We start from the raw sequence: 13,002 nt of genomic DNA, 5'->3' as shown, positions 1-13,002 counted from the left end.
ACTCAGGCCATAATATGATCCTAAATAAAGTGCCATGAATCAAGCCCATCAGATAGCCGTTCCACTGGGTCCACATGCTAGGTAGTGTCACGAACATGCCGCAATTTCATGCTTTCCGGTTAATATGTCCACCAATCGTATTGCCTTATGAATAGGCGGGATATATTGCCGGGAGGTGAACCCCGTGGCGTTTATAAGAAACCATGGGTTGTTCCCGGGGAGCGGCACAACGATGATTTATGATGCATTTGGAAGGATTTTGATTGAGAAACCTTATCCCACCGTCATGAATCGTCACAACGTGCGTCGGTTGGACGATCAGGCTCGGCCCGATATTCTCCTGAAACAAGAAATCCCCAAAGTATAAGACCGGAGGTTAGAGGCCTCCAGTGGTTTGTATGGTTGAGGTGATCTAGGTTTGGGTTTTATTTGGATGGCATCACTGCCTAGTACTACCTAGCAAACATGTTTTGGTTTCTCTTCGATAGTTAGTATCTGTGGTGATTGGTGGGCTTAAAGTCCAAGCATCGCATTCAAGCCTGCATTGCGGACAGCAAGAATTCATTCCATGACACATTCTTGGGATCTCCTAGGAGATTTTATTTGACTTTCGATCTCGATCTCGCTGTATATAATCTCACCCTGCTCGTATAATCTCTATCTTCTTCAAGTGTTTTACTCTCATATCTCAAACACCAATACACACCACCAATCAGCAGTCAAAAAAAAAAAAAGAAACAGATCTAAGCAACATGCCCATCCACCCCCCCACAGCTACCCCCACCTTCAACACCGACCTCCTCAACCGCCACCTCATCTACAACTACTCTGCCCATGACAAGGCCGGAAACCCCGAGACCTGGCGCTACGAGATGTGGTTCTACAACGAAGACCGGATCGTCTACGCCATCCACGGGGGACCCATGGCCGGGAGGAAGAATTTTCAAACGGCGACTTATCAATGTATCAGACCGGGAGAGCTGTGGCAGTGTAATTGGCTTGAGGAGACAGGGACGATTTGTTCGTTGGTTTATGATATTCCGAATAGGAAGATTACGACGTTGTTGGGGTTTTCGAGGGGGCATTGGGTGAAGAATGTCGAGGCGCGCGGGGATAAAAGGAATCGTGAGGATATGGAGCGCTGGAGAGAGTTGGCGAGGGTGGGGGAGAGTCAGGCGGATAGGGTGTTGTTGAGTGAGCAAGCGGATGTGGTGGAGGTGTTTTGGGGGAAGGGGGAGTTGGAGGGGATTGAGATGGGGTGGGAGACGTTGTGAGATATGGTCTTGTGATGAGGTGTTGAGGAGAAGTGAGGGTATTGATTGTATTTACATGGTATCAGAATGGACTGTATATAGAAGCTAAGTTGGTGATGACGCTCTGTAGAATTGATGTGTATAGCGCAACAGATATCTATCAGTGGGATTGGGTCGTGTGTATGGAGCTATAATCTCATTCACTGCTCTCCACTTGTTCGCCGTTCTCTTTATCCTGTGATACCAAACAGAATAAGACAAACTGTCTGCAATTAGCCCGTGTTCATTCGGATATGCATCTTCACGCACCTTGTCTTCATAGTATGTTGGTAGATGGCTAGATTCAACAAAAGAGAGTCTGGGGTTGTTGTTCTTGGGCACTTCAATGTAAAGGTATGAGTACACATCCCTTTGAGTCAGGACAATACGAAAGCGCTCGTGCATCTTGGCAAGGGATACAAAACAGAACTCATGTAGAGTACTAGTGAGGGTAACACCAGACCCGATGATGTCCCAGAAAACCCATCGCTTCTTCGCGCAAGACTGTCCAGGTAGCGAACGGAACCGAAATACGTATCCTATTGAATTATGTCTGCGATCAACGTCCGTACATGACGGCGCGTAGCCTGAAAAAATGTCAAAAGCAGCCTCGGATGTTTGGTTCTTTGTTTGTAGCCGGCCATTGTTGTCATTGGGTGTGAAGCAAAGATAGACACCACTGGCCGGCACTCGTGGTGAGGACAATCGTAGGGATTTATTATACTGAGAAAGCCCAGCCCAGTACATAATCTCCTCGAGGGCCTTTTCGCTGAGACGGGTGCTTATGCTATTCCCAATGTAGCTGATCCAGATCAGAAGGTGTGCGTATCATGAAGAAAAGGGTGATGATGACGTAGTCAAAGATCGTACTCACATGGCAACAGCCGTCTCGTGCCCTTCGTGCGACATGAAGATGAGCGACCCCCCAGTTACTTCCTCAAGTGGCATCTTACACCCCAATTGGCCTTCCTGGGAAACAAGACAGCGCACCATGATTGTCATAGATTTGCGAAGTTCTTCCCGGTCATAGGTATTGTGGCAGCTGCTGATCGTGAGGTTTTGATTTACCAAATTGGCATAACTAAGCTGAAGAGCGAAGCCGAAGCCGGAGCTTGAGCCGAAACCAGACTCGCGACTTTGCTGACTCTCTGGCTTTGGGATGACAATAGCCCCATAGTCTCCCCCAATGTCGGGACAAGGGCCCTTTTTGTTGGCATCGGAAACGAAGATTGTACACCCCCTTTTTGCGCTCGACCAGATGTTAGATTTCTCAATGACCATTACATCTTTGACCACTCCCCCCCTGGAACCTTTGAGGATGTGACCAACTGTCAATATAATGTTATTCATACCGGTAGGGACATTGAGGTAGAAGCCTGTTCCTTGCAGATTCTGTCCTGTTGTTATCGCGAGTATTTAGTTAGCTTTGGCAGTCACTAATGATAGAGCGACTGCGGATCCAACGAACCTTCCTGGGGAACGAGGAGTTTCACAATCCCCTTCTCCCAAGTTTCATCTCGAGAATTATACGGCACATAGCGAGAACTATGCTTTTTTCGTATTACATCTTGCCAAAATACTTTATAGTCTAATGATGCCAGCTTCTTCTTGTAAACTCGTGATGGCGCGTGATAAGCTTTCTCGTGGCCCTTCACAGCTTCCTTGAGCATCAGTTGTGCTTCTTTGAACTCATCTGCGTCTTCTAGGATGAGTGCAGCGCTCCATAGTCGAATGGAGATATTAGAATGGTCGCCCAACACTTCCTTTGGGATTTCAGGTAGTAGGTCACCAATCAAAATGTCATGCCGTTTATTCGGTGGCTTCTCTTGGTAGTTTCGCCAGTCCCACAAGAGTATAAATTCTCGCAGAGAGGGCGGTTTTGGTACTTGGGGTGATATGGAGGCTTAATTGAGGATGACCGAGAAGAAATCCTTGCAGGGTCTGACAATTATGGGTGTGGAGGACCCACACAACACGTACAGCAAGTCCCCAGTCTGGACGGACTTTGCTGAGCCTGGAAGACACCACTGACTCTGGGGTCTGCTCACACTTGGTCCATCCGCCAAGGTAAGAACTATGTCTTGCTTGTTGAGAAGATCCCTTGTGGTCACTGAGGTGATCATGCCAAGAACACAGCCTTTGCTCTTGATTAACGCCATCTCTCGCTCGGGCCAGGTCTTTACCAACATTTCACTGCCAAATAGGAAAAGTACAAGTTGTTTCGTTAGCGTATGCCATGGCATCTCATAACTGAGAGACAGGCCAGCCACGGCCGGGTCGTCAGTGCTCATACCAAGCAAGGCAAAAACCTTGTCGTGGCGCATGGTAGCCTTACGCGCGTGGAACATCTGGATTAGTTCAGGTAGTGGACGTATGCGCAACGAAGATCTCCCCGTCGAACGAGACATCCTTCTTGATCGGAATCCTGCACGACTCATGAGGTCAAGCACCGTATGAACTAAATCTTGTATGGCTAGAAGATTTCCCTCGAGTCGTTCAAATTCCTTGGACATCAGACCCGCACTGAATGTGTATCCATCAATCTCGGTGCATCCGCATCTGACTAGAATATTGCGGGCAGCCGCGACCTCTTGAAGAACCTAGACCAACACGGTCAGTAAAGATCATTCAATTTGCATTTTAATCTGCCATTACCCAGATGCGCTCAAACCATGGCCGTTGAAGCAAGGCGAGGATAGCCTGTTCAGCCGATTTACTGAGGGCGGGTTCGGTCAATGCACCGGCTGCAGCCAGGCGGATCTCTTCCAGGGCCTGGTCGCCATTATCTTGGGCGTCTCCGAGCCAGACTATGACTCGACTGGCCTTGCTATAGATCTCTGCCATAAGTTGAACTTGCTCCACCTTTTCTGACAGGTCTTGTTGATTGATGCAAACCGCGTCCATCCAAAGAACCCGGTCCAGAAAGCGGTTCCGTAGATGGACCAGCGCCGTGTGGAGGTTGTCTGTAATGAGCACCTCATGATTATTTATCAAGATAGACCGACGATAGCCCGGATCGCCCCAGACATAAGATAACGCCTCATACAGGTGACTTCCATCGCCGAGTTCCTGCAAAGGGTAATCGAAGATTTGGCACTCTACCGGGGCATGGCTGCCCTTGTGCGGTAGTAGACGAAGCAATCTTGTCCAGCCAGGTGATAAGGACGAGTAGTGGAAGGAGGTCTCAGAGGTGTTGCCGGGGCCTGTCGGAGGGGATCCCTTCCCCCGACTCGGTCCACTCATTTCGGCGTTAACACGTAGTAGTACTAGTACTTTCCATGCTCGTTTTGTTGGAACTTCGATGCAAGCCTGTGCTTATAGGGACGTTGCAGAACTTTGGATTTCCTCTAGGGCATTGGTCCTTGGTTTGACCATCTTCAGGATAATTACTCTGACTACTACCTATGCAGAGAGAGGAAAGCAAGGAGAACTGAGGGGTTCCCATGCCAATCACCTGACTGGCCTAAGCGAGCCTATCAAATCCGAACACGCAGGACTACAATCCTTCCGTCTCCCGATGTTCCCTTCACTTGGAGCTCTAATCAATCAAGCTCTTGCTGTCTGAGGAGAATACCGTGGGTTATGTATGAAAGTCCACGCCTACTAAAGCTAGCCATTTCCAAACACGCCCCACTGCAGTGATCAGGTCGCAGCACAGGCCCAAACAATGTGTTCACTCTGAGTTCATGATGATCAGGCCATAGGATCAGACCATGCTGGGTTGGCCGACATAAGACGGAGGACCTGGCCTCCTAGACATACTGCATAATTCGGACAACCCTTCCAACACGCACATACGTTCTGTTACGCCTGGATGTTCTGCATGACTTTGTATGGAAGAAACTTGACCGTTGGTGCCTTAGGCACGCTACGGTTCTCGACTGCAAGTTTTGAGGTGGTAGACGGTCAGCTTCCATGAGCCATACCTTGATGGGCTGGCGACTTCATCGTGGCCGGAGAATGCAACCTGCTCAGCTTCGTGGTCGAGGAAACCCTCCCTTATCTGACACCGGGTTCTAGTGGATGAAGTCTCATCCGGAGGCCCCAACCGACGCACTTCCGGGATTACGGAATTGCCAATGTGACTCGATATGATGCTCCAATCCTTCGGGTGGTCCAGGGACCGATCGAGTTGCCATCCATCAGGGTCCTTATCACGGTCGACGCCGGGAATCCCGGGACAAGCGGATAATTCTCCAATGGATGAGGCCTAGTTGAGTCTGATACTCCAAGACAATCGGTCGGGCCGGCTTCACCTGCCTGATCGGTCTTATCGCCGGCGAAGGATCGACAGCACGGCAAGGAAGATATTACACCATATCTTTTGTCAGTCACGGAGATACGCCCCTCATCGCGAGACCCTGGGCCGACGCCCCGAAATAGCATGAATAGACCAGTAGACCGCTGACGACGCGTCGGTCCGGATGCAGAAGGTGGATTGGGGATCTGCGGCTTTCCCGAAGGACCTCCGTCTGGGGTTAAATTCTAATCCGACTTCATCTATCTGGATGCCCGAGGTCCTCATCCTGCGCAGCCCGCAGCGTCGCCAAGCCGACTTATGCAGGTTGAATAGACTGTCTGCACGCCAGCCTGCTAGCTTAGGTCTGCCGATATTGACAATCCGTCGGATGCAGGGATGCAGGGGATGCAGCCCTGTCTAGTTGCCTCGGGAGATTCTTCACAGGTGAGGCATTGTACTCTTTCAACAAGATGAACACGGACCTGGATCGATATTCTCTGGAAATCAAGACAAAACACCATCTGCTCGCCAATGACCATTCCAACGGGGCATGTTCAGTGCCCACGGTGGGCCGAACCGACAGCACTAGAGCCGGCCGATCTTCCAGTGCTTTCGACTGAATTACTATTGCGATTATCGTTTGGATCAATTCGGCCCGCGAGAGTGCGCTGACTGCCGCCCACCAGTGAGAGGCGAGGCATTGGTGACCGACTGGGCCCCGATCGTCCTGATCGGCCTCGCCGGCGGGTTCGTCTGCACCGGTGGTCCTTCCGCAGCCAATCTTGTCGAATCCGGCTTCGTCAGGCGGTCTTGGCATCTCCATCGCGGCTTGGCATGGCCACCCGATCCTGGCGTCTTCCACTTTGAGGAATTTGGTTACTATTCCCAGTATCCGGGCCAATCCCTCTGCTGGATCCCAGTCGTGAGAGATACTCGATGTCCACCACCCACAATGCCCAGACTGTGGGGACGGTGGGTGGTGGATATCATTGTGGGAGGTTACATCCCGGCCATCCACAGCGCCGCTCAGGATGGCCTCAGACCGTCTAGCCAGCTGAGCTGGTATGTCTATCTAAATGGTTGGTGTGCTCAGCCTATTGTCAAGCCGATAACCGCACTCCCTGTTTGCCCCATCTTCGGAGTTCGTTGGTCGTTGGTATGCTAAGTACAGCGAGACCTTGAGATGGGCAAGCTCGTCATCGGTTGCAACGATGCCAAGCGATCTGCCTTGGTCAGGACGATCACTCCTCAATGCATTCCAGGTACCTGCGCCGAATCGGCAGCACGATAATGTCAGTCACTCTCGACCACGGCCCGAGTAAACCATTATCCATCAAGTTGCAATATGATTCTACCGGGCGATGGCTGTGACTCCAGAAAGCTATATAAACCTGTCCGACGTGCTCCAAATCTTCAGTCTACCACTCGCATCACAAGCATCCTTTGCCTCTAGCTCTGCAATTCTCTCCGCTCCAACATGCAGCTCAAGAACGTTCTCAACTTGGCCGTCCTCGGCAATGCCCTTTTGGCCGCCGCCCACCCCGGTCACCATGAGGAGCGTGAGGCCCTCCAGCAGCGCTCCTTCAAGCGCACCCTTGCCCGCGGTCTGGAAAAGTGCGAGGCCAACATTGAGGCCAGCGGACTTCGCGCCCGCGCCGAAGCCCGTCGCCGTGCGATGGTCGATGTGCACCGCCGTCAGCTCCAGGCCCGTGGTGACACTACCGAGGTGCTGAACAAGTCGCACCTGTCGACCCGGCCCATTTCCCCCAACACTCCCGAGACCGAGATCTTCGACGATGACAAGAAGGTCTGCCTCTTGGGCCCCAGTGCAGAGGGCGAAACCGGCCCCTACTGGATTCCTGGCGAGCACATCCGCGGCAACATCCGCGAGAACGAGCCGGGTGTGCCCGTCATCGTCGAGGAGCAGTTCATCGACGTCGAAACCTGCGAGCCCATCCGTGGTATCTACACCGAGATCTGGGGCTGCAACGCCACCGGTGTGTACTCCGGCCTGGTGGCTGACGGCAACGGCAACCCCAAGGATCTGGCCAACCACCAGCGCACCTTCTTGCGTGGTGTCCAGCAGACCGACGATGACGGTGTGGTGACCTTCGAAACCCTGTTCCCCGGCCACTATGCCAACCGTACCACCCACTACCACAACATTGTGCACTGGAACGCGACCCTGCTGCCCAACAACACTCTGGCGGGTGGCTCGATCCCTCACATCGGTCAGATCTTCTGGGACCAGGACATGATTAGTGAGGTGGAGTCGACCTACCCGTACAACACCAACTCGATCCCGATCACGCTCAACGCAGATGACCGGGTGGTCAACGTCGAGACCAACAATGCCGATACCGACCCGTTCCTCAACTACGTCTATCTGGGCGACAACATCGAGGATGGTCTGTTTGCCTACCTCACGGTGGCGGTCAACACCTCGGCGATCCACTATCCTTACTGGACCAACGTGTACACTGCCACTGGTGGTGAGTCTGTCTGCGGTACCTGCGACGGTGACCCGGATGCTGTTGACGGTGGTCTCCCCACGACTACTTCTGCTTAAGCTGAGATAGAGATTGATGGTGGTTGAATGCGTGCTGGATAGTGGTGGGCAGATAGATGACGAATATGATGGATATGATTGGATATTGATTCGTAGCCAATGATCGGTTAGCTCATTCTAGAATAAGTCAATCTGAATGGAGAATCGACATGCTTCCATATTTAGATCCAGTGTCAATTACCAATAGGAATGTAGAATTTCAAATCAGCGATCCTTGCCCAGTCAGTACCTAACCAATCCGTCTTCTCCGCTAAGATCCCGTTATTGGGAACAGCTATCGCCAGGGGTGTCAACCTAGCTGGGAATATTGAAACAAGCATAAGGTGTTTCCTATTCCAGTTTGCAAAGGATCAGTGATACACCATTTAATGGCAAATTGTATTAGTTGGGAAATCGTGTCCTCACTCGCCCAGTCCGCTGCGCCAGTCGGTGACTATATATATGGACAGCAAACACCGAACATCGATGTTTTACTACATCGTGAAGGATCAATACTTTTGGCACTCACAATATTAGCTCCCAATCTTCTTTGCTTCAAGTAAATCCTGGAACGAAATAACTACTTTCAATTGTTGATCTGATTCCAGTGTGTTACCATTGGGCTGACGCTTGCATGAGGCTTACCGAGTAGTCCCGAGATAAGATCACCCCATCGGCAACCAGCGATTCGTCAGAATTTCCACGGCCTGCAGTAGTGATGTTAGGGATATGCAGATGAGACCAGGATTCCCTGAGTTCCCTGGTAAGGCTTACAAATGCCCGGATCTGTCAAAATCAAGAATCCTCCGAAGCATCCGACATCACCATCTCACCCAATGCATTTGATAGTGGACCATCCGATGCAAGCCGGCTGATAACATGACGGCTTACTGATAAGTTTGGCCCGGAACATTCGAAACAAAGCCAGTGGATCCGATCGGGAATGGCACCATGACGTGAGTCACATTCCCGAGATATTCCCGACCGACAAAGCCACCCCCTCACGCGCCCCCTCATAAAGCTCCCAAACTCAATTTCTCCCCACCGGTTTTTTTCTTTCTTTTCTTTTTCCCTTCCAGATCTCATATACCCTTAATTCGAATCGCTTTGCACATCATGATCGTCAAACTCACCCAACCATACAGCTTTCTGGATGATTACAGCGAGGGTGCTCATCCCCGACTGCTCCAATCCCTCCTCCTCACCAACGCCACCCAACAGACTGGCTACGGCACAGATGAATACTGCAACGAGGCCCGCCAATTAATTTACTCTCAAATACACTCCTCCGATGATGAAGTCGCCATTCACTTTGTTCCCAGTGGAACGGCCGCCAATCTCATTTCCATAGCAAGTTGTATCCGGCCCTATGAGGCGGTGCTTGCCGTCCAAACTGGACATATTATCGATAAAGAAGCCGGTGCTATTGAGGCCACTGGACACAAAATTATTCCCGTCCCTGGAGTCCGGGGAAAGATGACCCCGGAGAATTTGGAGACGGTGTTGAATCGGAATAGTTTCTTCCCGCACATGGCCAAGCCCCGGCTGGTGTATATCTCGAATGCGACGGAGGTGGGAACCATCTACACGCGGAGTGAATTGAGACGTCTGTCCGAGACGTGTCGACGGCGGGATTTACTGCTCATGGTGGACGGAGCCCGACTAGGAGTGGCGTTGAGCGCGGAGTTGAATGATCTAACCCTACGGGATCTGGTCGATTACACTGATCTTTTCTGGATCGGTGGCACCAAAATGGGCGCTTTGCTGGGAGAGGCGATCGTGGTGAAGAACAGCATCGCCGAGGGCTTCGAATTCCATATCAAGCAGCGCGGGGCGTTGCTGGGAAAGTCGAGAGTCATGGGCGTTCAGTTCGCAGAGCTGTTCCGCGACGGGCTGTATTTTGACCTGGCACGACATGCCAATGCCATGGCCCGGCGAATTTCAACGCAGTTTGAGCGCATTGGATGGGAATTGGCGGCGTCCACAGAGACGAACCAGGTGTTTGTGACAGTGCCCAATGCCATGGTGCGGCGGCTGACGGAACGGATTCGCTTCTACGAGTGGGACAAGCGCGAGAATGACACGGTGATCCGCATTGTCACCTCGTGGGCAACTGAGGAGACATCGGTGGAGAAGTTTTGCCAGTGGTTGGAGACAATTGATGCTTAAGTAGCCATCTATATTCTATACCCTAATAATAATGATGATGATGTCCTGCGACGGCTGTGATTGGTGTGCCTGTAGATACCGTGAGTCATGGATCGGCGGTCTGGACCCTCCCATCACGTTATGGGATCCACTTGGCGTGTTTGGGTCGATTTCCGTGACCAACTCAATGCTTTATTCCCGACTTCCCTCACCTTCATTCCCGATTCTTTCCTGTCTTCCCCTCACTTCCCCTCACGCTGTTCTCCACCAGAAACATGCGCCTGTCCATCTCTTGCGACAGCTGCCGGTATCTACCTATCCCTTACACCATCTTGCCAATCACCACTAACTGATCAGACAATCCAAGGTCAAATGCATCCACGATGGCCATCCCCCTTGTCGACGCTGTCACCGCCTCCGCCGCGATGGCTGCATCCTGACCGACCCTCGCTCGCCCGTTGCACGCACTCCCCGAACCCCTCGCAGGGGTTCCCTGGATAGCTTCCGAGCCCGTCGAACCACCACCACCACGCCATCACTCACCAATCCCAACCCCATCACAGTCCTCTCATCAGCCACCCTGATCGCCGCTTGCGACATCTACCGCAAGAAATTCCCCGTTGTCAACTTCCTGCACTATCCCTCGCTGATTGCCGATCTCTCGCACCATGTCTCCGCCGTCGAGCCCGTTTTCCTGACCGCCCTGCTGTCCCTGTCTGCCCGCTTCATGACCGATCCTTCTCTGGCCCCGTCCGAGACTTATGCCGAATATGCGCGAACTCAGCTGGCTCATCGCGCCTTCGAGGCTCCGTCCCTCTACCTGGCACAATCCTTGGTGATGATCTCCCTCTACGAATGGGGATTCGGCCGGCCTTACCGCGCCTGGATGTACAGCGGTATCCCTTCTCCTATCACATCTTATGCCATTCTCCTTACTCATGATGTACAGGCATGGCAACCTACATGATCCAATCGCTGCTCAAAACCGCCGACGACACCATGGAACAACAGCCCCCGCAGGATCCCACCCACCATATCGCCTACGAACAGCTCGTCCGGACATACTGGTGCTGTTTCGCGCAGGACTGCGAACTCAGCTCAGGCGCCCGCCAACACTTTGCCCTGTCCTTTCGCCAAATCTCTGTTCCTCTGCCGATCAGTGACTCCGACTTTACTTTCGGCAAGGCCACCCCGCGCTTAATGCCGGCGGACATGAACCGGGGATCTCCACTGGCCACGAACCTCTCCATCGATCGGGGTTTGACTATCGTGACACGGGGGTTTGACATCTTCGTTCGGATTCTACGCTTCGCGAACGAAAGTCGTCGATGTCGGGCACAAGGATCGGCGTATTCGTCCTACCGTACATGGGAGACCCTCAAGGCCGAGGTAGATGAATGGAGGGGACTTCAGGATGCTACGGTTCGGTATCCCGAGACGAGTGCCCAGGCTCATGTAGCTTTGGGATACGGAGAGTTATTTGCCTACATCAACCTGGTCTATTTCATGAGGTACCTCCCCTGCCCTTCTCTTTCCCTAAACCCTCTCTGTTATCCATACCCCATACAACCTCCCAGATCCAACTCAAACTAACAAAAAAATGTGATACCTGAAAATAGTATCCTCTTCCTCTACCGCGACCGCTTCCTCTCAACCCCCAAATCCACATCCCCCAACCACAACCCCCCCTCAGAAGAGAACGAAGCAATAGACCACCTCTTCACAACAGCCCACCACATCAACTCCATCCTCACGGCCCTCGAATCCTCCTCCACCCCCGTAATAACCCCCTACGCCGGATTCAGCGTCTTCGTCGCCGCCCATATAAACATGTACGGAACTGTATGTCCCGGTCGCTACCCGGGGGGTTTATCCCGCGCGGAACAAGAAAAAAAGATGAATTTCGAGTATCTGGAACGATTGTGTCGGTTTTGGGATGTGGGTGAGAGTTGGGTATGTCCCCTCCCCCCCCCCCCCCCCCAACCCACAAACACCTTCATTCTTGTTATTTTGTTTGGGTTCTAGGTTCCACTTGATGATCAATGATACTAATATGGATAATGTGGTGAGTGTGTAGTGGCGCACCCTCCAAGAAGCAAATCGCTTCTATGATTCTGTTTCGGCACGCACCGCAGCCCAAACCCAGGGTCTTTCCCATGATCATGAACATGATCGAGAGCATCTTACTCTTGCCGGGACGTTGGATGAGTATGGTGATATACGTGTTTCGAGGCCTGAGGCGTCGTCTTCTAACTCTAACTCTTCGGCTTCTGTGAATGCGAATGTGAATGCGAATGCGAATGCTACGCGTCATCGAACGGGGATCCCTCTAGATGGCGGTGGAGGTGGAGGTGGAGGTGGAAATGAAGTACGACGTATGTCTATGGCAGAGTTGACGGAGCAGACTCCTGCTGCTGCTGCTGGTGGTGGTAGTGGTGAGGGATACGACCTCGAGGCAGAGATGCTACAGTGGCCATTTATCGATGAGAATTGGTCGGTGGGGTTTGATACGGGGTTTGAGGCTGTGTGACCGGGGTTGGGATAGTGGTTGACAAGGGTGATGATTATGTGTATATGTATGAGTATGACTTATGACTGGTTTAATTGACAAATTGCTTTCTATTTGTTTGAGGGGTGGTAAGAAAAGGTATGGATGTGAATTATTTTGTGTCTGATTACGGATGTACATTGGCTAGGACCATTCGAGCTAGATATCTGCAATCAGATCGGCCTGTAGTTGTATAAGGTATTCTATCTTTCTCAAGTCCCGGAGA

At 51.9% G+C, this 13,002-nt stretch overlaps 5 protein-coding genes across 5 annotated transcripts; 3 read left to right on the top strand and 2 right to left on the bottom strand.

The window, feature by feature from the left end:
• Nucleotides 1-752: 752 nt before the first annotated feature.
• Nucleotides 753-1,274, top strand: BO94DRAFT_453292 (uncharacterized protein; the record flags this gene model as incomplete). Its single annotated transcript, XM_025607557.1, has 1 exon — nt 753-1,274. One exon carries the CDS (start codon nt 753-755, stop codon nt 1,272-1,274), a length of 522 nt encoding a protein of 173 aa, XP_025472913.1.
• Nucleotides 1,275-3,196: 1,922 nt separating this feature from the next.
• BO94DRAFT_453305 (HET domain-containing protein) lies at nt 3,197-4,535 on the bottom strand (the record flags this gene model as incomplete). The annotated part of the gene is made up of 2 exons (XM_025607558.1): nt 3,197-3,892; nt 3,948-4,535. 2 exons carry the CDS (start codon nt 4,533-4,535, stop codon nt 3,197-3,199), a joined length of 1,284 nt encoding a protein of 427 aa, XP_025472912.1.
• Nucleotides 4,536-5,890: 1,355 nt separating this feature from the next.
• On the bottom strand, nt 5,891-6,355 carry BO94DRAFT_580020 (uncharacterized protein; the record flags this gene model as incomplete). The annotated part of the gene is made up of 1 exon (XM_025615299.1): nt 5,891-6,355. The coding sequence occupies one exon, from the start codon at nt 6,353-6,355 to the stop codon at nt 5,891-5,893; it is 465 nt and encodes a 154-aa protein (XP_025472911.1).
• A 327-nt stretch (nt 6,356-6,682) lies between these two features.
• On the top strand, nt 6,683-8,362 carry BO94DRAFT_980 (intradiol ring-cleavage dioxygenase). Its single transcript, XM_025617773.1, has one exon. It carries the CDS (start codon nt 7,010-7,012, stop codon nt 8,099-8,101), a length of 1,092 nt encoding a protein of 363 aa, XP_025472910.1. The 5' UTR covers nt 6,683-7,009; the 3' UTR covers nt 8,102-8,362.
• A 774-nt stretch (nt 8,363-9,136) lies between these two features.
• BO94DRAFT_561722 (PLP-dependent transferase) lies at nt 9,137-12,960 on the top strand. The gene is made up of 5 exons (XM_025614237.1): nt 9,137-10,207; nt 10,596-11,124; nt 11,178-11,739; nt 11,848-12,181; nt 12,306-12,960. The coding sequence occupies exons 1-5, from the start codon at nt 9,197-9,199 to the stop codon at nt 12,756-12,758; spliced, it is 2,889 nt and encodes a 962-aa protein (XP_025472909.1). The 5' UTR covers nt 9,137-9,196; the 3' UTR covers nt 12,759-12,960.
• Nucleotides 12,961-13,002: the final 42 nt, after the last annotated feature.

The sequence above is a fragment of the Aspergillus sclerotioniger genome (assembly GCF_003184525.1).
Source record: "Aspergillus sclerotioniger CBS 115572 chromosome Unknown BO94scaffold_1, whole genome shotgun sequence".
Taxonomy (NCBI): Eukaryota; Fungi; Ascomycota; class Eurotiomycetes; order Eurotiales; family Aspergillaceae; genus Aspergillus; species Aspergillus sclerotioniger.
The sequence above is the reverse complement of the archived record's forward strand: the minus strand, read 5'-3'. Positions and strand labels throughout refer to the sequence as shown.